The sequence below is a fragment of the Zosterops lateralis genome, assembly GCF_965231275.1.
Source record: "Zosterops lateralis genome assembly, chromosome: 15".
NCBI classification, from domain to species: Eukaryota; Metazoa; Chordata; class Aves; order Passeriformes; family Zosteropidae; genus Zosterops; species Zosterops lateralis.
In genome coordinates this window covers 9,003,871-9,030,282 of record NC_139775.1, presented here as the reverse complement: position 1 = coordinate 9,030,282, position 26,412 = coordinate 9,003,871, and the positions used below count along the sequence as shown (strand labels likewise).

At 39.8% G+C, this 26,412-nt stretch overlaps 1 protein-coding gene across 3 annotated transcripts; it reads right to left on the bottom strand.

The window, feature by feature from the left end:
- Positions 1-410: 410 nt before the first annotated feature.
- Positions 411-25,398, bottom strand: MARF1 (meiosis regulator and mRNA stability factor 1). 3 transcript variants are annotated; one of them, XM_083872482.1, is made up of 27 exons: positions 25,333-25,398; positions 23,960-24,167; positions 21,823-22,485; positions 20,609-20,783; positions 19,036-19,262; positions 18,105-18,222; positions 17,246-17,418; positions 16,006-16,440; positions 15,316-15,485; positions 15,054-15,215; positions 14,630-14,819; positions 13,604-13,782; positions 12,605-12,685; positions 12,019-12,255; positions 11,143-11,262; positions 10,641-10,816; positions 10,181-10,401; positions 9,351-9,493; positions 7,963-8,096; positions 7,237-7,439; positions 6,538-6,765; positions 5,543-5,773; positions 5,227-5,439; positions 4,434-4,494; positions 4,189-4,329; positions 3,459-3,629; positions 413-3,323 (listed from the first exon to the last, which is right to left on the bottom strand). In XM_083872482.1, the coding sequence occupies exons 2-27, from the start codon at positions 24,104-24,106 to the stop codon at positions 3,091-3,093; spliced, it is 5,232 nt and encodes a 1,743-aa protein (XP_083728608.1). In that variant the 5' UTR covers positions 24,107-24,167; positions 25,333-25,398; the 3' UTR covers positions 413-3,090. The 3 variants fall into 3 exon arrangements, with proteins under 3 accessions (XP_083728609.1, XP_083728608.1, XP_083728610.1); XM_083872484.1 differs by having other exon boundaries at positions 415-3,323; positions 22,339-22,485; XM_083872483.1 differs by lacking the exon at positions 25,333-25,398 and having other exon boundaries at positions 411-3,323; positions 21,823-22,481; positions 23,960-24,074.
- Positions 25,399-26,412: the final 1,014 nt, after the last annotated feature.

The window sequence follows — 26,412 nt, the reverse complement described above, 5'->3', positions numbered from 1 at the left end:
TCCTGTCAAAGAGGAACATTCATTATTTTCAAGAGGGATATTTATTACACTGTTTATGAAGAGCTTCCTGCTAAGTTTTTTAGGCAGTCACTTTAAAATTGTTTACTGTATTCTGTAAGGTCAAGTGATTGCTTATCTGCAGCAGGCCCGACATTTGCTCCAACAGACTCCACTTAACAGTTCTGTTGAGTGAAAATATCTCACAAAACAAAACTCCCCAAAAAATAAACCCCAAACAAACTTCCCCCAAAACCAGAGAAAGTCAGGAGCAGCTCATCCAGGTCTTTACTTTTGTCCATGAAGATGCGAGATGACAAAACTGTTCAGTTCAGTTGCATTTTTTTTTATTTTGTTAAGATTTTGAATTTCAAAACACTCCAGTGAAAGAAATTTGCCGTATTCGTAGTTCTGAATAATTACCATCTTCAAGCTGGAAAAAGCTCTTGTAACTCCCAAGTGACTCGTTAACTTTATTAATGTTCACATGACCTTATTTGCAACAATTTTAACATCTCAAAGGGAGACTTCATTGAGGAGGAACACCTGACATCCACCTGCTGAATTTACACCCCTTGCTCCATCTTTTTTCTTTAGGCTGATAAATAGCACGGCTTCTTTTCAAAATAAACCCTACACGTGACATTGCATGAAGAGGAAGAAGACACTGATTATATCTGCAAACAGTTTAATTGCAAAAATTGGGAAAAGCCTCCATCTCAGAATTTATGGTGTTTCTTTAGTCTTCACTAAAGCCCAGCTCTCTGTTCTGTCTCAATAATTAAATTTAACATGACACAGCAAATTAAGTATCCTGGGGCAGGGTTTGTTGTTGTTTTTCTTTTCTCCCACAGGTCTTAAGACAAGGACAAGAGTTATGCTTGCTTGAAAATTTTATTGACAACTGTTTGGTCCCAACACACAAAACAGCACTTGAGCCACAAAAGAAAGTGTCCAAACAAAGTAGACAGCTAAGAAAAGAAGTCTTTCTTCTCTCTCCCATTCCAAGGAAAAAAATAGTGCATAAATTGAGGGCTTCAGTGACATTTTTTCTTTTAAACAAACATGAATCTGAAGTAGTACATTTATTTGCTCAATTAAAGAATTTCATGGTTGCAATGCTTTTAAATCTGTAAGTCACATCATTCATTTAACCCTTTGGATAAAAAAATATATTGCAATTCAATTAGCTATTTTGTTACACTATGAACACAACTTCTCAAAAGTATTATTCTATTACTTTCAAACAGCAATTTCAGCAGAATCACACATGAATCCAGATAAGATATGCTGACCTCCATATGTGGCATAACCACCACATTACTTGGATAAACACCATATTTTCCTCTGAAGCAAAAACCTGGTTTTCTTTAGTACTCCAAATGACTTGTAGCTGCATGTCATGAAAACACAATTTCAGGCTGGTCTCTTCTCCAATGCATCCTCTTCTGAAACAAAGATCTAGACTGGTCACTATCAACCTTACCAAAAGATAAGGTGAAAGTAGCTCTTCTTGCATTTAACTCACTAAAAACATTCCAAGAAAACTTACTTCTAAATTTCTTCTTCTATAGCAGTATGTCTGTAGAGGTTTACTGTGGACTGAAAATACTGTGCCATAATGCTCAGAAAAACTTCCCAGTGTTTCTTTGCACTCACAATGGCTATAAACTCACTACTGGTAATACTTGCCTAAATATAAAAGATTTTATAACAAAATCTGACTAGTAAAATTCTGTCCATAGCCATTGTTCAGTGGCATTTCTTGCTGCTGGCTGAAAAAATTAGAGCCTGTGTTCCATCTCTTGCATATTACATCTAAAAAAACCAACTCAGTTGGCCAGTGGAAAACTTCTAGTATAGGTTCTTTCAATACTACAAGCATTTATTTGCTGCCTGGCAAATACAACCCATTGTAAATGCCATGGTTACCCAGAATGGGTAGAAAGTCTCACACACTGGACAGTTCTGCTAACTAGAGTTAAGGTCATCCACTGACTTAGCCTCTCTCCCAAAGCTGGCCCTTGCAAAAGCCAACACAAGATACCACAAATTCAAAAAGCTGCCAACACTAGGAGTAAGTCTTAGAATAAAAACAGACACAGCTAAAAGACAGAGCATCAAAGAACGAGCTTCCCATTTCCTGAACATGCTTAAAAAGAGAAAACAAGGTTAAGCAGAACAACCTTAGCATTTCCACATGTAGCTAGAACTTTCCTTACAGGTGGAAATAGCATCAATACTTTCCATCACCAACCACTTTAATCAGACCTGCTCCATATCTGTAATTTATGCATTAGATGCATATTTCAGAAATATCAGAATCTTCCTAACTTCATTTCTAGACACAATGAAAATGTGTGTGTCTGTACCTTACACTCATGACATCAAGACAGTCTTTTCCTTAACCAAACCCATGCCAGACAAACCAAATTTGAGGGAAGCTTAAAGCATCAGTGTCCTAGAAAGCTCCTAAATGGAACTGAAAGCTACAGCAAAAAAAACATTTAAAACAAGTTTTACACAAGACCCACATAACCTTCTACAGACATCTTGAGACAAGTATTTCCAATGCAGTTACAAGTCACCTGAAAGGTCAGAGAACAAGTTTCCCCTCTGGAGGACAATCAGCTCCCCTCACTCTTGTCACCCCACGTCAGCAAGTTAAAATTTCTCAACAGGCTTTTGAAAGACAAATCATGCATTTCATTAATACTGTCTGAAACAATACCAGTAAGCAACAGCCTATAGAATACAATATGCTACATGTATGATTACATCACCAACAAGGCTTAAAGAAAATAAAATCTGTTCCATGTCTGTTGAATTAATATTTTGCTTTTACTGAACACATTTATGAAAAACTGTAAAATTTAAGAATAATTTAACAAATGCCAGATTTTTTTTCAAAATAATAGAAAAAAATCTGCTCTGCTAACAGCTGTGTTCAGTGTAAAAGGAACAAAATCTTCACAGAATACATTAAATACAAATTAATTCCTCTAGGTTTTCCATTAAAATACACATGGGCTAGCAAACAGCTTTACTTTGTGCACAGTCCATAGGTATTTGTCTTTCACACTAAAAAGAAAGTTAAAGCTTGGTTACAGGTGCAAGTGAGAAGTTTGCTGCCAATTTGACCTTGTTTTTGTGTTGCTTTTTGGCTGGGCTGTCTGTTGCTTCTTTGTTTACTTGGGTTTCAGAGGACTGACAGGGAGGCACTGAAGCATTCTCTGTGGTATCAGACACCACAGAACCAGAGATCAGCTTTTCTTGAGCTGTGGTAACAATTCTCTCTTTTTCTTCTTCTGTTAAAATCATTATCTCTAAAATAAACAAGACAACTCAATTTACTGATGCTCTGCTTTGGTAGAAAAAGAGTATTTCTCTGCTGTTAGGCAGTAGAATACTTAAATAGAGCTCAGCCTGATCTGAAGCACTAAAGGGAGGCAAACTCTTACCTGGGAGGGGTGCAGGGCGTTCCTCAAACTGAATGAGGTCTGCAGACTCAAGAACCACGGGATCAGGTCTCAGCTGGGGTGATGGCAGGCAGGAAGGTACTGGCTCACACAGGAGATCGACAGGAGATGTGTTTGTGAGGCAAAGAAGTTCTTGCTCTGTTTGATTAGAAACTACAAAAATAAGGGAACATCTTTCAGGCCATCTGTAAGCTGTGAAGGTGTCACTGCTGCCACAGGTAAATGCAGTCTCCAGAGGCAAATCTGAGGATTTGAGAACTATGCTCTATTTGAAATACTAACATCAAACTAATTTAACTAATGCTAATTAATATCACATTCATTTGCTGCATCAGGAGTATCTAAGTAAATTCTCATCGATTATAAGAGACACTGCCAGCAGCAGTTGCTGCTGAGCCCCCTCTGTCATTAGCTTCATGTCTACAGACTTAAATTTCCACCAAATCCCTAGGAAGCAGTACCCAGAACTTCTCTCCCTCTCTCTCTATATATATACACCTATATATATATGCACACACACACACATTTATAGACTAGCAGCTCAGGACACAAGCCTAACCACAAACTCAGAGAAGTTCAACAAGCTTTCCAGTCAAGACACATTTTTACATAAGTTCATATTTACTACTCACCTTTCACCATGCTGCTTCAATTACTCTGGCTTATTTCCCCTAAGACAATAAATTTCTTATATAAACCACTTTTGCATTACCATTGCTAGGCCTTCCTAGATTTAGTTCCATTGATGAAGTGGATCCTTGGGTCTCCATAATATGTCCATTATTGTCAGCAAGTTGATTTCCATGATCATCTACATGATCAGCAGGGGGAAAACTAGGTGAGCTAAAACGAGCTACAAAAAGGCAAGTTAATTTGGTTAGTAACTCAAGCTGCCTCTTAAACATATTTAAAAAAAAAAAAAAAAAAAAGGTACTGCTCAAAATTGAAATGGCTTACTTTTCATATCATTCTTCAGGACTACAATTCTCTTATGGCCATGTCCTTTAATCCAGACCACCTATTAGGAAGGAAGCAGAACTGCATATCAGCACATGCTAAACTCAAAGCATTTGCTCACTGCCTTTCATCCAGCTTTGCACTGACATGATTTCCAATAGTAAACTAAATCACATTGCTAATTTGTACTACACTATCCATGGAAAGGCTCAAAGTAATTCATACCAAAGGCAAACCACAGTGTGTCAGGAAGTATACTAAATATACATTAATGAAACTAAATGTTTAAACATAGAGCTGAAAATTTCCTTTTTGTCACTCTTCAGAAAGATTGGCTTAACTTCAAGGAAATGTTATAGCCACAAACTAGGTCACAAAATTATCCCAGAGCACTTAGGATATGTGGATGACAAGAACATGGCACTGCTGACAAGGTCCCAGAATTTTTCACTCCCAAAGCCAATAATGCACCCTGATCAAAGTGAGGGTTCAGTACTGTACAGACATCCATTCAGACAGACAGAAAATCAATTCTCTTATTCAGAGATGCCAGGGATGTTTACAGCCTTACTAGGAACAGTTCTTAGGCAAAATTTCACCAAAGCATGTGTGCTGGTTTATTTTCTTTTTCAGATTTCCCAGAAGTGTATTAAAAACACAACTGGTATAAGCTTCTCTGAAGAAGGTAATCATTCCAGTAATTCACCCCAACTAAGAGAAACTGTGGTTGTGTAACTACTTTTAACCCATGCAGAAATCTCACTGTAACTGTGCAAATCTGAGTTCTTCACACCTGTGGAATTGCTCCCAAGAGCTCTTCTAAATTATTGCATCCATATGCTTTAGGCTGCAGCACTTCTCCTGTGTATTTGCTGTATGCTACTGGGAACTCATGAAGAAAAATTTGCTGATAATGGTAGGTGTGAAGTAAGGACCTCACATTCTTTGCAAAAACATACAGATTTGTAAGCTTGACATATTCTTCTGCTGCACCATTGGTAAAAACCTAGCAGAAAAACAAAAAAGGAGAAAGAATTAGAGCACACACTCTCACAGTCTCTAGATAGAATGGCTTTTCAAACATACCAGAAAGGCAAGAGCTTACACACCTCAACCAAGTAAGGCAGACTCTTCAGGAGTTCAGTTAAGGTCATAAATCCATATTCACATGGATTAAGTGAAGTACTGTGGACTGTTTCATAATGTTGCTTAAGCTGCTCCACCGAGAGCAAAGATGTTCCATCCCAGGACATGAGCAGGACCAGCAACTGGGCAGTCAGAGTCCGCAGAGATTTTCTGTTTATCAGCTGAATGTGCTTGCCAGATTCTGTGTCAACCACCTAGAAACATTAATTGGTGAACAAGTTAGGGACACAGAATAGACTGATTTATAAGTAAGATATATATCTGGGCTGTATTTGAAAATAGATGTATCTGATATTCCCCTAGCCAAAAGCACACAAAATCAAGTATGTTATTACATGGAAATATTTACTTTAAATATATAAGACCTGTACAGCTGTGCAGCAGTTTCTGTCCACTGGTAGGAACGATCTTAACTCTTTGTTACAAGCCAGTTGGTCCTGACTGAACTCCAGCCTAATACCAGCTGCTAACTCAACAAAACTGGAGCAACTAAACCACTGTCTACACCCATGTAAGTGTAAACGCTCTTTTCCACTGGCATAGAAGACCAGCTATGTATTTACATTCAGAGTCAAAGTCTTAAACCATAGCTGAAAAAGAAGAAAGTAAAGGAATTGAAAGCATTAGAAGACTGAAAATTACTAGTTATTAGAAAATTGTTTTTCACAGTTAGAAGAGAGGTGGGGGAAAAGAACAGAATCTTTTACTTATTTGCTAAATCAATATGACTATTCCCAGAGAATGCTGCAAGGTTACAAAAGAACATAGAGAACATCATAGGAATATAGAAACTACATTTAAAACCCTTTTGGAATCTCCCCTCGCTTACTTAACGCTGTACTCCAGAAACATTTCCTTACACGTACCGAGCCACGTCCTGTGAGACAGAAAACTCCTTAACACAACCCTCCACACATTCCAGAGGGAGAAGATAACTTGGCCAGGGCCAGGAAGTTACCTTCACAACGTGGCAGAGCTTCTGCATGAGGGCAGGCACGGAGCTGACGTCGAAGTCATGCAGGCGCAGGGCGTAGCCGAAGGTCTTGCTGTACTCAGGCAGCAGCTCCGCCAGCGGCAGCGAGTTGTCCTTCTGTGCCCTCAGCAGCTTCACCAGCTGGGCAGCCACTGCCTTCACCTGCTCCACCTCTGTCAGCGTGAGGATCTTCTCCTCCCCGCACTCCAGGACCTGCACAACACAAGGGACACTTTGCTGAGGTCATTGGTGCAGTCTGGATGAACAAAGCAGCTCAAACTCAGGGCCTGCAGGCAGGCATTTGCTGTGTACCAGGACCCAGCCACCTCAAAAACTGTTTTTACAGCAAGCAAAACCATCTAACTTCTAAAGTACAACAAAACAACCAGCAAAATAGTTAACTTTTCTAAAGCAAATTGACCACAATTATAATAAAATTTAATTCCAATTTTGAGACACTGAATTTTGTTTGAATTTGTAAACAAACAGCCTCCTGAATGTGCTCCAAACCACTGACCATTTTACCAAAATGGCATTAAGATTTTCTTAAACACAGCTGCCTAAACATTACAGGTGCAGAGTTTATAACTCATACCAAAGTATATGAGAAATATAACCCCTGCTCAAAAAGCTGTATACATTCCAGAAAAATGCTTTAGTCCAGCTTATTATTTTGGAACTTACAAGTAAGACATCTGGTATGGCTTCAAAGAGTTCAAGTAGTTTTGTAAACCCGTAGTAAGCGAGTTTGCACTGGCGCCCGAAGTGGTGGTGGTAACAGGGAATAAATTTATTGAAGGGCATTCGAAAATGGGGCTGGTGCCTAAGCAGATCCACCACCTCCTTGGAAAACTGCTTGGTTCTTTCAATTTCCTCCTGGGTACGTTCTAAAATTAAAAATAACAAAACAACAGCTACATCCCAACATACTTATGAAATGCAATAGAATACAAAAAGCAAACACAGTGGCTGTTTGTGTTTTATGATTGTATATTATGCCAAGTCACTCTTTTCTTCTACCAATGAGGCCTTTACTAGGCTTACGTGTTTAAAAGTCCAAAGAAGTCAGGTTTATCAGGCCTTTAGAACATTTTTAAATAGCCAAATATGTTGGTATTTTCTCCTGTATGGAAGCAAACCACTGTCTCATCATTCCACAGAAAGCAAAACTACATGCAGAAGCAGTAACATTATTTTCTATTTTCTGCCACCTGTTTTCCTGTCTGTTCTATTTTAAGTATTCAGAGAATGACATTCTTGATTTGCTAGAACTTAGCAACTTTGTTATGAAGGTAGAAACACAATTATAAAAAAACCCAAGTCACTTCTACATGTTTGAGTTACTTAAGCTTTAGAATAGTCAAAGAACAATCTATTTAGAAACAGCACAAGAAAGTTTCACAGACATACCTCTTTTAGGAATACAAATCACCATTTCATTGTCTTGCTGTGACAAACAGATGGTTGTATCTGGAATTTCTGATATAATATCAGACAGTTCACATACTCCATACTCAGTAACATCCCAATCCTTAGAGAAACACCTGAAAGTTTTAAATTATATGTAATACAAGTATTAATGCATGCTGTGTAGGCAAAAAATAAATTTTTTTTAAGAGCTGAGAAAGTAAGCCTCAAATCCTAAGAAACGTAAGGACAATTTCCACACTGGCAATACTACTAACCCTGGGAAACAAAGGGAAACTAGAAATCCATTCTAGCCAGAGAAGTAAGATTTACTGTCATGTGAATAATCAGTGTAACAAAGAGCTGTATACATCAACCAGTGGTTTTAAGTGCTTTAGGAAAAATGTAATTGTCCTGTGAATACAGCTCCAGCTGGTACACTTCTAACAGCCTACATTTGCTTAACAGTTACAGCATTATACACTCTTTTAAACAAGAACAGGTCCCAAGAGAAGGCAGAGATCATCTCCTGGAAAACATCATATTAAGCCTCCCTATACTGTGCCATACATTAAAATGTATTTTACTCTTCTCACTTCAACTAAAACCTCTCAGGAGCAAGAACACCTCACAAACACTCCTATTCAACCAGTGGCCAGTGCTGACTCTACATTAAGTAGATTTATAAACAACCAATAACATATTTTTGCCAAGAGTGGAAATAAGAAAGTGCACTCCTAAGAAAGCTGCTGGCACAAGATTTACAATCGCACACATGCAAAGGTAGATTCACAGGTAGCTCTAAGATGCCATGGTTTGTTTAAAGCACATAACTATTACTTTCTATCTTCCTACTAAAAAAAGCATCAATCTTGCTTCTTAAAAAAAACCCAAATAAAACCCTACTTTTTAGAATGCTGGCACAGAATGTTCCAGGCAGGTATTACTCCTCATTTTTGCCACTGCTAGATTCAGTAACTAACTGAATCTAGTAAAAGTAACTCCTGGCAGTTAAGCTTTTCATTTTATATTTCCTTCTGAAGAAAGCCTAACACTAAGTTTCCCCCTTTACTATTCATGTTAATGCACCATGACCTACTTACTTAAATTCAATGCTGCAAATCTCCAAAGAGAACTAATGAAATACAATAACCCATTTCCAACCTCAATGACATTAAATGAACCTAAAGTACCAAAGGAAGGAATAAAATATGGCAGAGAGCTTTTAATTTTTATCTTCATTGGAAGTGTGAACTTTCAAATTGCAATGAAAAGGCAACATAGTTGCCACAGTCATGTATTGAGTTTTTAAGTGCTGACTCTTCTTGGTTAAAATGACCATTAATGGACATGCCCTGCACAGTTGTTCTTGTTTCATTAGAGTAACTTACCAGTGATAAGCCTGCAGGAATTCCCTCACAATAACTTGCTTACTGGCCTGGGATTTGAGCAGCTTCAGTAAATCCTGAGTGAAGCGCTTCACCTGAGCTCTGTGCGTTAGCGTTAACAAGCGCTTGGAACCCATGCCAAGAATCTGAAACAAAATTGGGTTTGGTCACTCACATCCAGCACCCTCAGTAAAAGGTATTTAAAAGCCAATATTAGTATAGGTAGGCTAGAAAAAGAACATAATAGAGACAGCCTCTGGAATGGCAGTCTCATGAGGCCACCCACTTTCTGTACTAAGAACTATGCCCTTGAGAAATTCAATACTTCATCCCTGAGTGCTGCTGCAACTTCCGCATTGTACTGGCTATTTAAAAATCCTACAAACTACTGCTGTTCAAAGGTGTAAGAGAATGTGACCACAGGGGTTTGGTTACAAGGTCACACGACTCATTTCTCACAGAAATCCCTTCAAGCCACAGGCTACACATCTCAGACCAACTCATGAGCACTCAGCATTTGCAGTGTTCTTATGCTGCAAACAGCAGCAAAATAGTTAAATAATAAAATAATTAAAAACTTTTACCCAATCACCAACCATAGGTTAAAAGCAGCTTCAAACTTTATTCCTGAGGTTTCCCCAGAAGTTGTTTTGAAAAGGGTGGGCATAAAAACAACATCTCAAAAAAGAACACACCCACCAAGGTTCAGTCAACCAGCTCTTTCAAGGGGCTCTAGGTAACTGCCAAGAATCTATTCTACAATAGCAACCAGGAATTCAGGTGGCTGCAGCTACAATTCCCCAGGTCAGAGTGGCCAGGACCACTTCACTCACCTGCAGTACATGAGGCACTGCTTCCAGCAGCTCCATTAGTTTGGAATAGCCGTAGTCAGACACTCGGCACTGCTTTGCAAAATGGTGATGGTAGGTTGGGATGAATTTGCTGACAGGGATGACACAGGATGGTTGGCTCTTGAGCAGATCTATCACTTCTCGACTGAACTGAATGAGCTGGGGATTACCTACAGGGCTCTTGGAACGCAGAAGCCAAGGATCTACAAACAAAAAAGTCACATTACTGTACCTGTCACAAGTATTCTTCCACTAAACACTGCACTTTACTTATGGATTGAAGCTACAGCACAGGAGAAAATAACCATGAACATTCAAGCTGAAAGTTTCTCCTTATAAAAAGTTTAACAATTATACATGTTTATTTTATTAGCAGAACTTAGTAATTTTTTAGCATAAAAACAGCGAGTTAAGAGAAAATATTTTAAGCTGAAGTATTTACCTGCAGTAGGAGGTGGTGGTTTGTTATGTATCCATTTGATAACTTTAATGCCATTTTGGGCAGTAGCAATGTTAACTCCAGGAACACAGGTAATCAGATGTTCTAAGGGAACACCACCTTGGCCTTCTGGCACCATTTCAAGATCATTGAACTCTGACATGTAACAATCAGGAAAACTATGGAGGACAAAAAAAGCTTTTATTATACACTAAAATATCACTATAATAATTGTATTAAAAACATTATTTTGAGATCCTTCATGAGTAAGGGATTTCAACACCTTACTGACACATTACAGAAATCTCCATAAAATGCATATTTTAAATAAGCGTGCTGTTTTTGCTAAACAAGAATTTTAGAAGTGATCACTTCATAGTATATTCATTTACTATAAAGGACACCATTTTATGTAAGAACTGAGTTTATATACAACAGGTAATTCCCAAAAATTAAGTCTTCAACCTATCAGACTTTACTAAAAACAGAAATTAAAATACTTTACCTTAGTAAAGGCACAGTACCCTCATGTGTCTGTAGAAGACTGTGAACTTGGGGAGCAAATGTCTTCAGAGACAAAACCACAAAAGGAATTCTATAAGAATCTGGATCAAACTCATGTTCACTGCAAAAATAAGAGGTTCAGGTTTTTATGCTTACTCTACAAACAGCTTTAACGTAGTATCTGTGCTCATTGAGATAGTAAATATTATATTATATGCACATAATATACTGTTGCTAGTGACACTAGCACTTGTAGTACAAACAACTTTAGTAAATTTTTCCCCAAAATTAATATAGCTGCAGCAAATTTCCAGAAGTAACATTTAGAAGACCAAGTTTTTATTACCTATTAAAACTTCTGAATTAAATTTTAGCAGCACATACCAAGCAGTTAATAATGAACACCTAATAACTGCTCTACTAGCAAAACCTGGTAGCTGTTGAATTAAACAAAAAACTTAATACACGGCTTCAAGAAACCCGCAACTCACTATGAATCACTTACTAAATATAGCTGGAGGACAAAGAAGAATGATCAGCTAAGATTACATAATGAAATCCAGGTAATAGAAGTCTCTAGCATGTATAACCTTCCTACATAACCAGAGGAAGGCAGGGAACCTTCCAGCTTCCATTAAAGAGGTGTTCAATGATGGCAGCTGTGCTAGAACACAATCATGTTACCTGGACACACCAACCCATGAGAACTGCCTAGAAAACCCACTGGCCCGTCTCACTATTTTCTGCCTTATACTTGTAAACATGAGGAGTGTCTGGAGCACATTATGAGAACACACACCTCGACTTTAATATACTGCTACACTATAAATGCTGTTCAAATATTTGTAAAATTGATAGTATTTTATACACAGCTTACATAAAGTCTTTATTCAGGCAATGCTGCTTACAAACAGGCTCGTGATATTCCAACTCTTCAAATATTATTGGACTGCAGTTTGCTGAGGAGCCATCGTGTGACTGTGAAGAGCCCAGGGGGCTCTGCCTGGCCTGGCTGCTGGGCAGGAGGCACACGAGCCTCCCGCCGCCCTGGTCACGGATGGCCACGGTGTCCGTGAGCTTGTACAAGTCTGACACAACCAACTTACGGCCAAACCTGAAAGGGAGATGGAAATAAAGGTGTTTTATGAAGATGGGTAAGGCAATGCTGTGATCTGCAGTTTTTGTTTAATGAACAGGGATATGCTATTAACTATTCAATGCAAAATGCTAAGGTGACTAACCTATTCAAGCAATGCAGAAGAATTGAGTAAAATACTGAAAGGAGAACCCTCTAAAAAAAAGGCAGTTTTGCCATCATTGCCTCTGGGAACAAAATGTGCTGCAGCACCTAAGAATAGAAATTCATAATTCTCCACTCTGCTACTCTAAGTCACTGCAAACAATTATATGTGATCAAATATTTTTTTTTAGAGGCACTGGAGAGGAAACCACCACAAACTTACTTTTTTTCATAGATTTCTGTGAATTTGAACACAGGCAAGCAACAAGCAGGTGCATCCTGCAGAATGGACATTGCTTCTGAGCTGTAAGAGAAGTTTTTGAGCATTAGCACAAAATTAATCTGCTGTTATTAGACTCCAGCCTAAATCAGCAAGATATTTACAGACGCAGTTTATGAACTATAAATAAAACAGGACAAAGTGTGTTCCCTTCCATTCCAGCACTATAAAAATTGTCATTTTAGATCAGAGAATGCAAGTAGTAACATTTCTGGTAATTCATCAGTCATGTCTCTGAAGGAGTTGCATCTTTCATAGATGGTGCTAAAATCTGAGCATCTCCAAAATGCAATATCAAAGCTGCAGCATTAGAAGTTACCAGTTTGTCATTACATTACAAACTTTGAACATGCAAGAATGAAATAAAGCTGTAAATTATACAATGGCAAGTCGTACATAATTTCAGAATACTCTACAGTCCAAGCACTAGTTTCATTCTGTGAATAAATGACAACAACTTTTTTCCTAATGCCTTCTTTCAGTAAGAAAAAAAAAAACCAAACCAACTTGTATTCTCACTAGCATCAGCACTCTAAGTTGTATCATGTTCCATGTAGCAAATTAAATGCTGGTGCTTCCAACTGTGTACTCAGCCTCAAGAACTAAATTCATACACACTTTCTTGGAGGAATTAAGTAGTAAAGATGCCCAGTGTAATTTCAGCTCACAAATTAAGTTAAAGGTATAACAGTATTATGCAAGAGTAGTAGTGCAGCTATATAAACCCTCTTAAACAGAGACCTAGAGTCTTTAGATAGAACTTACATTCTAAGTGCAGAAATGCTACACTAAAACCCAGCCTAGTTCTATTTAACACATTCATTAGATCATATAACAGATTTTACTTTACTTCCCTATTATCCCTTTAAGCAGCATTTTAAATCATCTCTCAGCTACTAATACATGCTAGGACAACTAAGAAGATGCCAAAGTGCTTATTACCTAAGTAGAGAGAGTGATTTACTAGCAGCTCCCGTTGCTAATGAAACCTGGATCCTCTTACTGCCAATTTTGTATCTGTGCAGACTGTTGACAGCACTGATGGCTTCTTGCAGATTTTCCATCTGAACCATAGCCTTCAGCTGGTAGTCTGTGTGGGGACTGAGCTCCACACTTTTCACCTGAAAGGAAGAAAATACCTCATACATTTACACCAAAACATTAACCCAAGGCAAGTCACCACGAGAGCAGTCTTATTTTGGCCAAGAACCAAATACAACAAAAGGGAAGGGAGTGTGATGAGCCACAGCCATCAGGGCAAGGCAAACAAGAGCCAAGCACAGTGATCCTGGACTAAGGCAAGCCCATGCTATTTCATTAACACAAGCATCAGCCTCCTATGTAAAGATTATGCCAGAAAAATGTCATCCACAGATCAGACAGAAATAGGACCACTGACCTCACCTTCCATAATTGCTTTTTACCAATTCACACCTCCCCTGCTTTTGATCACTTCTGCCTCCTAACAGTTTTTATTATGATTTTTAAGCTGACATTAGGAATGCAGCTTCACAGATTAAAAAAGGCCATCCTGTTAAAGCTTAAGTCTCATCCCTACATACTGATGAGCCAGTTAGTAAGAATTTTACATACCAAACTTCAGAATACCAGATCTATGAAGACCACACACAAATTAAAAACCCAGTACAAGTGGTCATCTGGTCTTTTAAAAAAACAAAAACAAAAAAACCCAAAAAAACCCCAAAACAAACAAACAAAAAACACAAACAAACAAACAAAAAAACCACCAAAAACAAACAAAACAAACAAACAAAAAAACAAAAAAAAAAACCCCACCAAAAACCCCAAAAAAACAACAAAAAACCCCCACAAACAAAACTCACAACCCATCTGTTTAACAAGGTTTAAAAGGCCTGCTCCTTTCTCTTTCTGCTCACCTGTACCTAAACCACAAACACGCCCCTAAACACATAAATACAGATTTAATAAAAGAATTTGAGCCTTTACCTTGCCATGTCGCGAGAAGATTTCTTGTAGATTTTGCTGCAACTCTTTTCTGGACAATCTGTAATCTATGTTGCTGATCTGAATGTCTGCACCATTTGCAAAGGGATCAGGGCAGTCTGTACCACTGGTATGATTTACAACATTGAATGTGAGTGGAGATGATCTATTTGAAAGGTTGGGAGACATACTCCTGAGTAAAAAAAGAACACATTTATGAGCTGAAGCAACTGCACAATTCTGATATATACATCTCAAAATCAGATAACAGACACAGGTCAAGTGTATAAATACAGCACTTAAATGAGATTTTCCTAGTACATGTGTGCAGGCAAAACAAATTCCAGCACAAGCAAATCAGCTGTGAATAATCAATGTATATACTGGTGAAGTCTCACTTCCCCACCCAGGACAGACAGACACTTACCGAGATGACCAGCAGCTCTGAGACATGAGTAAAGGACTGAGTTGTCTTGAGGCCGTCAACTTACTGAAAGCAGAGGGATAGCTGACCTGAAATACAGTTTCATCTTTATCTTTTTTATCTACAGGGGAATTGGTAATGCTCCTGGAAGCAGAGGTTTCTTTTCTATTTACAAATAAAGATAAGAAAAAGAAAAAACATTATGATGCAGAATTTACATTTAAAAATATGTAACTAACATCAACACCTTTATTTTTAAACATACTTCTGACTGTTTTTGGAGGATGATTCTCCTGCTCCAATTTTTTTGGTTACCAGAGGCACGGGAATTGCTGCATTAGAATTACTCTGGGGGGAAGGAATTTGTTCTCTTAGACGTTCTTGCTGGTTTTCAGTATTTCTACTGATGTTCTTTGATTCAAGGCGGCACAGCTCCTACATAAAACAGATAAAAGGTCAGCATAAAAGCACCAGACATGCCTTGCCAGAGGCCTTCCTGATGGAAGGCTAGACATGACTGACCATTTCTTCTTTAATAGTGTTTTCATTAGTATTTCATAGCAAGGAATTTTTGATTTTCTGTGGCAGAAGACAGTAGACTGTTAATTAGTTTAACTGTTTTGCTACATTGTAGGTCTAACCCTACTTCTCCTTAAAATAAGCAAAATGGATCACTCTAGATGTTACTCATCAGCAGTGCAAAAGTAGTGAGAATTCGACGGCAAGTACCAGCAGTACTTCCAAATTGACAAAAACATGGCAGGGAGGGGGAACAACAACCACCCTCACATTAATTGTCTGCTTCCCAAGCAGGATGAACACAACCCTCATTCAGGAATGTCACCACACACTACAGTTATTCGTTTATTAGGACTGACAAGTTAAAGCAGTAACAGAAGCAATCCTTGGAACACAAGGAAAAGCAAGAATATGGAACAAGGTAGAACAACAATACCTGCAAACTTTTGACATTTGTAGGTTTGATGACAGATCCATGAACCTGGAACCCTCTCCCAGCAGAGCCTTTGGTACCAGCAGATTGATCATTTGAATCTTTGTTGAGGAGGCACAGCTTCGTGTTCTTGTTAATTTTTTTGGGAGACTTGACCTTGTCAGTTCCCACAAAGCTGGAGCTTTTTGTTTCATTGAGTTCTTTGTTTTTGGGAGTGAAAGACACTACAATCCTGTTACCAAAAACATCTTCATTTTCCATTCGCTTCCGAGCGCGTTCGGCACTCTCCTGGTTCAGGAAGCGGAGAATCGCGCTGCTCCCAGAAATGCTCAGCACCTTCCCCCCACAGTTGTCTGACAAACGCCGCAGGCGATTGCTGACACTTTTGCTGTCTCTGTTTGTTGGCAGATTATAGACATATAACAGCGTGTGACAAGCCTGTTAAAAGGGAGGAAGATTTTCATTTGATTATGCCAGAACACACTCTGGTTCAAACCCAGTAGTTCTAACACCAGTTCTGGTGACCATGCCCTCTTCCCACCATCCCCATCCCATCACTGAGTCATTCCTTTCACAGAACCCAATTTGTTTGGGTACCAAGGTAGATCCTCAAACTTCCATCTCCAATATGCAGTGATAACAGACTACAAAGTTCCTGATCAATGGATCAATACCTGATCAATTCTCCAGATGAGAAAGCACCATTGCTAACTGTCCAATGACCTATATGTTCTGTACATGCATGTGAAAGCATAGGTCAGGAAGTTATGTCAAGAAAGAAAAAGCCATGAGTGCTGTACGAAGATACCACAACATATCCAGAGGGAATCACCAAGGAAGGCAAAAACCCAAGAGAAGGCACAGTCACTCAAAAGCTAAGAATGCATCACTAAGATGTCTTAATGCACAACTAAGTTCTCACCCAAACTTTCTGCAAGGGAAAGAAAAGCATGTAAGACACACTATCTGGTAAAATATTTAGTGGGAAGAATGTACCTTTACTATTTCACTTTTTACTTAACTACTTTCTCATCTAGTATTTCATTCTTCCTGCCTGAAAGCAGAAAGCAAACATTCACATGGTAGTAACTGAAATACAGACAGTGGCCAAATACACAGCAGACATCACTCCCCATCATAATTAACACACACATAATTTCAGCCTGCTCTCCTCCTAAATTACAACAAAAACTGCAATTTGACACTTGGAAATGTCCGTAGCATCAAGAATTAAAATCTTTACCGGCATTTTCAGTGGTAACCTTGGTGGCAAGTCTGAAATAAATTCTTCAAAACAAATAAGTTCATGGGCATGATGTAAGAGTGCTTCTGAAGCCTGGTTTTTATGTACCAAGATGATTCGGAAACCGTGTCGATGTCTCAGGTCACTCAGTTCCAAAGCAAAGTTCACATCCGCTGGAGGGGAAATAAATGAAATAGGCAAGGGAGCACTTGAAAAATATGATTGAAAGAAAAGTCCCACAAATCTCACTCAACAATTTTTTTTCCTCATTGGAAATTTCCAATGAAAAAGCACCAACAGCTACAAGGCTTCTGAGACATTATTTAAATCAGCAGTTCACATTCAGTCTCGAGACAAGGGCTTCCTTTCAACAGCAGCTTGTAGCAATTCATCAGCAGGGCACTGGACTGGTACTGGGTATTTCTATAGCAAACATTTGTTTAGCTTTAGGGAGAAACCCAAGGCCAACACATGGCAATTCAATAGCTGAGTGGACTGCAGATTTAACTGTGTAATATATAATATGCTGGTATGAGAACTAAAAACATACATTTTGCTCAGATCATGAATACAACTCCATGAGTTTTAATTTATGAGCTTCCTGGTGAAGCTAACTTTAGACAGTAGTCACACACATACCTACTGACACTCAAAGAGGCATCAAATCATAACAGTGCCTGAACTGAGCCAAGTTCTCATCTTACTGTCCCCGCTTTTCCTTTGCTGCCACTGACATTAAGAATTCTTCAGCAGTTCAGTTAAAGCTGGTTCTAAACACCACCCTTGGAAATCAAAATAGTGCCATATGTAAAAATACCAAGGAAGAGATGAACTGTAGCTGAGCACCACAAACACTTACTTGACACAAGAACCACAGTGGCAGGTGCAGTGTGTGTATCAGCAAATCTCCTCAGACTCTGTCTGAGTTTATCATCAGCAGCATTCTTGGCTGTAGCATTGATGTGTGCAACAGTCACCTGTGGAAATACAAAGATACACTCTGAAGAAAAGCTTCAATGTGAACTGTGTTTACTTCAATGGAATTTTAAAAAAATTAAAATATAAACTCTCACGTGCACTTTCAATTTAGGTAAATTAATGCACACATGCACAGAATTGAACACATAGGAATCAAAAACTGTCCTGTGAGCACTAAACTTCAACCCTAGTTGTTCAGCAATGTCTCTGGGGTGACTTCTGCTGTTCTGTGTTAAGGATCACAATTCATACACCTCAAAAACATCACAAGAAACTGTCAACCTTTTATTATACCTGCAATTTTGAGGGTGGAAATTTCTGACATAGAAACCAGCACAAAAAGCTATAAAAAAAACCTACCAAGAAACAGAAGGTATTGATAGAAAATACATGTTGTGTTAAAGGTGCTCCAAACAACACCACTAATCTATAGGTGTCCCTACCAATCAGCACAGTATTCGCTAACAAAGGAAAAAAGTTAATTTCACAAAATTATAGTTCTTTTAGGTTAATCATTTGGTCACAGATTTGAAGGATAACAAAAACTCCACCAACACATATTACTGCATGAGATTAAGACACCTTTGTGAGCACTAAAACTAAAGCTAAACCAGCTACCTGCAGATAACAGAAAACAGATTCACTTTTAAAAACTACCACAGCAGCAAAAATAAAAGAAATCAACATGAGAGACCCCACCCATAAACTAAAGATGCATTAAACCCACAGAAGCAAATAAAGCTTTAATGAAGACAAATCCAATTTGGCAAACTCAAAGCACACAAATTCTCAAGCTGGTGCTGGCTGGATACCTGGCAGTTGTTTAGCTCCTGAATAACTTCTTTATTCTCTTTACTGATGTCGCACACACAGATGAATTCTGCCTCTCTGTGACCTTTAAAAAACTTCTCCCGAATCCTCTGCACAACTGCGATAGCTGAACGGCCAGTAGGGACTGAGCAGTTCTCAATATCCCAGAAGACTCCAATGGGGGGCAAGTTTTCCAGAACTTGGCCTGTTATTGCAACTTCCGGGGACCCTGTGCAGGTGTAAGGACACAGTTCATTTTTATCTCCAAATACTGAAAATGTTAAACTTTGCATAGTATGATCTTTGCACGTGGGAAGCCTTATGAACAACATGCCCAGGAATGCAAGTTCAGTTTTACTTTCTTAAGGAATCCAACAAACCATCAATCTCAAACAAAAATTTAGTCACTCTGAGATTAGGATAAAGATGCAAGCAAGACAACTTTGACTTTTCTTTTAAGCTCTCAATCAATCAAGTAATGTATTTTAAAAAAATTTCCAAATGTCAGAAAAAACTGTCTGAAGTTGTGTAACACTTGGTGCTGTGTCAGTGACAGAAGCAAAACATGGAAGCTGCTCAAATTTACACTGTGGATTAGGTAAGAAATCTAAACAAAACTGGGTAAGATGGCCAGTACCATGATGGTGATTACAGAAAATCAAGGCAATACAGAACTAACACAAACTATCCTACAGCTCAGGAGAGTGAGCTATAGAGTTTTTGCTTATTGCAGGCTAAGCTGGTGTTTCAGCACTCTGAAAAACTATTTAAATTTGAACTAACATTATAAACCCATTCCATCCTCACAAAACACTTGAAAAGCAACATGAGGAATGACACAGAATCCTCACAGTTCAAAAACAAGCTACAAATTAATGTTATCTGAGACTTTAAAATAAGGCACACCTGACAATCTTATTTGTTTGTGTGTGTGTTGATTAGTTACCCAAAAGATTAATTGGAATTGCACTTGGTAAAAGACACTTGATTGGGGTGCCTCACCTTAAAAACCTTGAAATGGATGTAGTTTTAAAGTAACAGTAAAACTATGAATTTCTTAATATTCTGTGACTTTAAAGTTTATAACTTTCATACTAGATATGATTTTGTAGTTGAAGCAGTTCTAACGTTTTAGAAAGACCATGCAATTATTTTACACAGCATTTTCCTCTTGAGAACACTTGAGAAAGCTCTACTGTAATTATAAATATTACACCTTTACTGCATATGGAGCGACAATAGATTGAAAATGCTTTTCAAATATGGCTGAAGATAATGTCTTTATACATCACCGAGACAAAATAGCTTTCAAGTCTGCAGAATTTCTTTTTCTAGTTCTTAAAACAGTAAAAGCAATAATAGTAAACAATACAGTAAATTAGCTAAGTAGTCAAAACATTTAAAACCAAGTAATGAATTTTCAAAACAGAGACAAGGTATTATTTTACTGTTTAGTCTTCTATGACTTTATAGAAGTTTCCAGGTAATAGTGCAATTTAAGAGAACTCTTGCTGTGCTAAAGTATCTAAAAAGAGAACATCCACTAAATGGAAGTTTCAAACAAATGTGGTTTACCATATTTCTGTGGTGATTTGCCAAGGCTGCTTGCCAGTATCAAACTCTTCTCATTTCCCGTTCCTTTGGTTCCACAGCCATTACAGATTGGGATAGGAACAGGTGCAGTCTGTGCACTTGGAGGAGGAATATTTGGCCAGATTTTAGCAGCATCAACTAGGCTGTTTCTGGTTGGCTGTGGGGACAATTTTTCAGAATACACATTTATTTAGTACACAATATTAACACATGCTACTCCATGCCAGAAACACTTGGTTCCCTTCTGCAACAAATGCCACTTCAGATGTGCTTTACAAAGCTAATTAACAACAGTATGATGGCATGAAGGAAACTTCTATCCTCCTATCCCAGCATACTCAGCTTTAGACTTCCAAATGAAAGGAAAGATTCTACTAAACTCGATATATCAACACATGCCATCTTTAAGTAGTACTAATATGCATCCTTTAAAAAAAAAAATAACAAAAACCAATCAGACACCTAATATACAAAACCTGCACATGAAGAATAGAAGGTGTGATAATTCCAAATATATGGAATTCATCATTTAGTTCATTAAACTGACATTCCACTTTTATATTGGAAACTTAAAACTTAGAAGTTTAAGTAACAGATCTTGCAAAGTTGAGTATATTATTTCACTAGAAATTCCTAGTAATATTCAAGCACAGTTCTAACAAGTTTTGAATTTTACCAAATTGGTAGTAAGGTTTAAATTACAAATTTGGGAAGACTCAACTAAGACCTATCAAACCAAACCAAGACTAGAACATCCCTGTAGCATAAGACATATTGCCTGACTTACAAACGGCTCTTTATTGATCAGCTGCCCAAGGGTACCATCTTAACTGCTGTTAGCCTTTTCTCAGAGTCCCTACCATGGAACAGTTTAATTGGAGCTGTAAAGAAGAGACGACTAGATTTGAAAGAAGTTAAAACTCCACTGGAGTACATTACAGATCCCCTGTAGGCTGAACACTGTGATTGCTCTTTTTGTCTTCCCATTGCACTGAATGTTACCTCAGAAGAGAGCTCAGTTTCCAAAAGGCTGAGAGAGCTCAGCTTCCCAAAGGCTGCACATTTAGACTCTGCATCACCAGCCGGGGGGACGCAAGCCGCACACACCCACAGGAGCCAGTGCTTCGCTCAAGCCACACAGCTTTGACGAGAACCACGTCCCACAGAAAGGAAAGGGAAAGGAGGGGTGTACAAACCTTGCTCAAGCAGTCAGTGCAGTAGTGAGAGCCCTTCAGGCACACAGGGGGCACCACGTTGAGGTGCAGAGGGTTGGCGCACAGGCGCGGCGGCAGCTCCGGCTGTGCAACGTGCTCGTCCAGGTGCCCCGCGGCCCCCGCGGTGAACTCGGGACAGGGGAAATAGCCAGAGGAGGGGCAGCCCGGCAGGGCTGGGAACTGATGCAGCTTGTGCACGTTACAGGGCTGGAAATGGAGTTTACCACAACAGGCCAGGTGCTGACAGGAAGATACACTGTTTTCTACGCACATGCCAGAGAACTCACTGGAAATTCCTGCCAAATTGCTTCTAGCTGGAGGGTTCTTCAGTGAAGATGCAGACTGATAAGCAAATCCTGACCCTACTTGACAAGTTATCGTCCCAGTGCTTTTTGAGTCTAATATCGTGCCAGGGTGAATCAGGCTCCCACCACCACCACCACCGCAATGCATTTGTGGAGTACAGGAAGAGTCAGAGCCATGAGCACAGCAGCTTACTTTGGGGCCAGGGGAAAGCTGTAATTGCTGTTGCTGAAGAGGATGAACATCGGGAAGCGGCACTGCTGGAAACAATTTAGAGCCAGCATGAGGAGATGAAGCATCCTTCAATTCTACAGCAGCTTTCTTGTTCTCCATGTAATCTTTCTGGAAAATGAAAGCTCAGTTACATTCAGGTACATGAATAGAACAGTAATTTTACAGACTAAGAGGCACATATTTTTAGACTATTATGATTTTACATTTAAAGTGCTATCTTTATGACTACTGTTACCTTGCAGACTAAACATGTAAAATATTAAGAGAACCATGTGCCAGCCCTAGGTATACAGGTATCAGTGGAATTTGGAAGCAAAAACCCAAAGAGGTATAAGGCAAATAGCAATGAGTCTATAAAACAGAATCAAAAAAGCAGAAAACTGTTAGGCTAAAGCTGAGACATCCTTATTTCTCGTAAGAACAAACATATACTGATATGACAAAGCTTCACAACTTGCAGATAAGTAGGTAATCATATTTCAGTTCAAATAAAGATTTTAAATTTTTATTAAAATTATGAAAGTAATGTATTAAAAGAGCATGACTTAAATTAGAAATTACATCGAGCAGGTAATATAGCAGGGAGCAACGAAAGCTAAAGTTTCACAATAACTAAGTGGTTTTTGTCTATTCTGGTTTAAGATAATCAAGATGGACAGAAAGAGGCACAGAGAGAAAAATGTTTTTTTAAAATGCCAGCAGTGAAAATCAAGCAAGCTTAAAAGAAGCACAGAATAGTCAAGGTCAGCAGAGGTAAACTGCCCAGAACACTGCTATGAAACTTCTGAACAACTTTTATTTTCCCAATTGAATTTAATGCATTTCCTACTACACATTAATGAATAATTAATTACACATTCCTCTGTACTTGATGATACATCCCATGAAAATAAACTCTGCCAAAAATCTGTCTGGAACTGATTTATATACTGAATTCCAGATTTTACGGCAGCTTCCTTCCTAACCCTCAACACATGGAAACAGCAACATGCTCATCCTTTTCTCTAATGTCTTTACTTAATCAAATTAAATGTGTCTGAATGAGTGTTACTTCACAGCTGGAGCTCACTTGCTTAAGTACCTAATTGTGCTGTACTACTCCTTCTAATCCTTAGCCTTTGCACGTTAAATGTAGTTATTTACATTACAGAAGAGGAACATTTCAAGAAATGGAAACAAGGAAAAAGACATTGTGAAGAACAGTATCCACAATTGCTGTTGCTACTACATAATAATAATTCAGAGACTCAAATTTGCCTCTAAACTAAACAGATCAATTGGAAGCATGACCTCCCTCCTCTACTCTTCAGCAATAACTTGGCAGAGCTCCCCAGAAGCTCCTTGCACCCCTTTCAGGCAGCGGCTGCATTCCCCAAACAGCAAAGCAGCTTGCCTGCTCTCACCAACACTGGTGTGAGTGCTGTGAACACAAATGAAGGCCCTAAATCCCCAGGGCAGGTTTTGTACTCACCTTGGGAGCTGCTGCCTCCTGTTGTTTCCCTCCCCACCCCTCCTTTAGTCAGTAACCCCATCCCCTGTGCCCTGGGAGCCCCAGCAGCCCCTCAGGGAAGGCAGGAATTACCGTTTTAGCACTACAAGGCAAAGCCTTCTCAGCAGCAGAAAAGCAATCAGAAAGTTTCCAGAGCCATGGCTTAGCATCATTCTCTTGTCTCTGCAGCCATCCCAACGATCTATTGCAGAGCTTCTCCGTCCTGTTTCCTTCCATCATACAGCCAAACAAAAAGGTTCAACATCCTTTCATTCCCCCTTCCTTTCATTCTTCCCACCTGCTAAGAGGAAAGAAATAAAAAGCACGCTTTAAATAACTTTTAAAGCAAGACAGAGAAAAACCAGGCTAGTCTGAAGAATTCCACTACTGCTCTGAACACTGAACATTTCATTATTTATGTGAAATTTAATTATGCCTATGGCCAAGGATCCTTTTTAATACAGGAATGCTCCTCCTGACCCACAGCACAGAAGAACCAGTCTGAGGAGAAACACCTTGAAGTCCATGGCATTAGCTGGAGTCACACAGCTGCTGACACAAAAGAGCACCTTCAAACTCTCAGTGCCCTCTCCTAGAAAGTGAATCCAGGAGGCAAGAACAGCTCAACTCTAAATATACAACAGGCACAACTGAACTCAGCTGGAACAATTGAGTTGTATATTCATCGTTTTTCCATTGGCTAAGAAAACCTATACACAAGTCACTTGTATTAAGTACACGCTATTTAGCATTTAAACAGAGTTTCAAATTATTAAAAGAACTCACAAATACTTCTGCTAATCCTCAAGCTGCCCCACTGCACATCAGTTTAGCTTTACAGAACCACGAAGCACCCAGAGCAGCCCAAGACTCAGTACCAGAAAAGCTACGGTTAGCAGTGAAGCCTTCTCACCCTCCAACGACGTGCTGCATTCATTAGACTACACTCCTTCAAGTTCTTTTGTATTTAATGTTAAACACAACAACCATAGAACACATTACACAGCACTACATTTACCTCTGCATTGTTTTTAACCTCAAAAGAAGCTTTATTTTTTTTATGCAGAAATATTTATCCAGGCGAATCCTAGCTATCCAAAAACTATGCTGCATACAACACCAAGTTCATCAAGTTTTACAACTCTAGAGTACTTTACTTTTGAATGTGTCTGACAGCAACGGTTAATTCGGAATTAAAACGGTAACTGAAAAAAGCAAGCGTTACATCAACCACACACGCCCGCGCCTCGCCCTCCGCATCCCGAGGCTCCCGGGGCGCTCCCAGCCCGACCCTCCCCTCAGCGCCGCCCCACCGGCCCCTGAGCGCCGCCAGGCTCCGGCCGCCGCGGGCCGAGGCCGCCACAGCTCCGGCCGCAGGACGCGCCGTGCCGCGCGGGGCCGGTCCTGGGCTGCCGCAGCAGCCCCGCGCTGCCGGGGCCCCGGCCGTGCCCCCCGGCCCGGCTCACCTGCGCCGGCCCCGCCGCCCCGCGCCCGCCGCCACCGCGGCCCCTCCGGCCCTTTGTTGTCCTCCCTCCTCCCGCTCCGCTCCTTCTGCCGTCAGGCGCCGCCGCGCGCCGCAAAGCACCGCGCTGCCGCAAAGCCGGCCGTCGTAACGCCCCTCGCCCGCCTCCTTTAAAGCGGCGGCCTCGAGGCGGGCCCGGAGCGGTGCGAGGGCGGTGAAACAAACACAGATAAAACACACACACAGATAAACACACAAACCCTGCGGTAATGGCGCTGGAGCCACGGCAGGGACGTGTAACTGTGAGCAGGGAGGGCTCAGAGCAGGGGCTGGGCTCTGCTCCCTGGGCCCAGCAATGGCACAGGAGGAACGGGCAGGAACTGATGCCCTGGAAGTTCCACCCGAACACGAGAAGAGCTTCTTCCCTGTGAGCCCTGGGACAGATTGTCCAGAGAGGCTGTGGAGTCTCCCTTGCTGGAGATATTCCAGAGGCAGGGAGGTGGGAGCGGGTGACCTCCAAGCTGACCCGTTCCGCCGTTCGGGGTACTGGAGCAGTGCAGGAATGTTGAGTCCCCGGGAACAGAACGTTACAAATCCTTATTTCCTTGGCAACTAATTGTTCAAATACATTCAAGCAGAAATTAATAGAGTATAAGGTTAAATAACAACTTGGTGGCAGCTGACAGGATGAAATGTAACCTCAAATTTAGTTGTTATAATGCAAAAAAAAAAAAAAAGGTACTCGACTTAAGACAAAAACGATTTAGCAAAACCCCAAACATCAGTGTGTTACCGGCACCATTCACATCCCGAATCCACAACACTTACCAGCTACTGAGAAGAAATTAACCCTATCCCAGCTGAAACCAGCTCAGTGACCTGTTTCTGTATCATTCTTTTGTTGTTGACATTTCTTTAAAACTATGCTGGTTTCCTCAAAGGTGTAGTGCCTCTGTTGGATGCCCTCTTCTGCAGAATGGCAACAAAACCAAGTATCTTGTCTCAGTGTCGCTTGGCTTTTGCCCACTGCATGAAAGAACAATGGGATAACAAAAAGGGCCTCCAGGAAATGCTGTGGAGTGGC

Bases quoted from the DNA above. Each gene is read 5' to 3' on its own strand.
- MARF1 (XM_083872482.1), bottom strand. From the start codon at position 24,106: ATGATGGAAGGAAACAGGACGGAGAAGCTCTGCAATAGATCGTTGGGA. The intron at 7,440-7,962 runs GTATGTCTGTGA...TTTTAATTTTAG, and splicing joins GATTTGTATTCCTAAAAGAG to AACGTACCCAGGAGGAAATT. The intron at 4,495-5,226 runs GTGTGAAGAACT...CCTTCCTAATAG, and splicing joins TCTTGGGAGCAATTCCACAG to GTGGTCTGGATTAAAGGACA.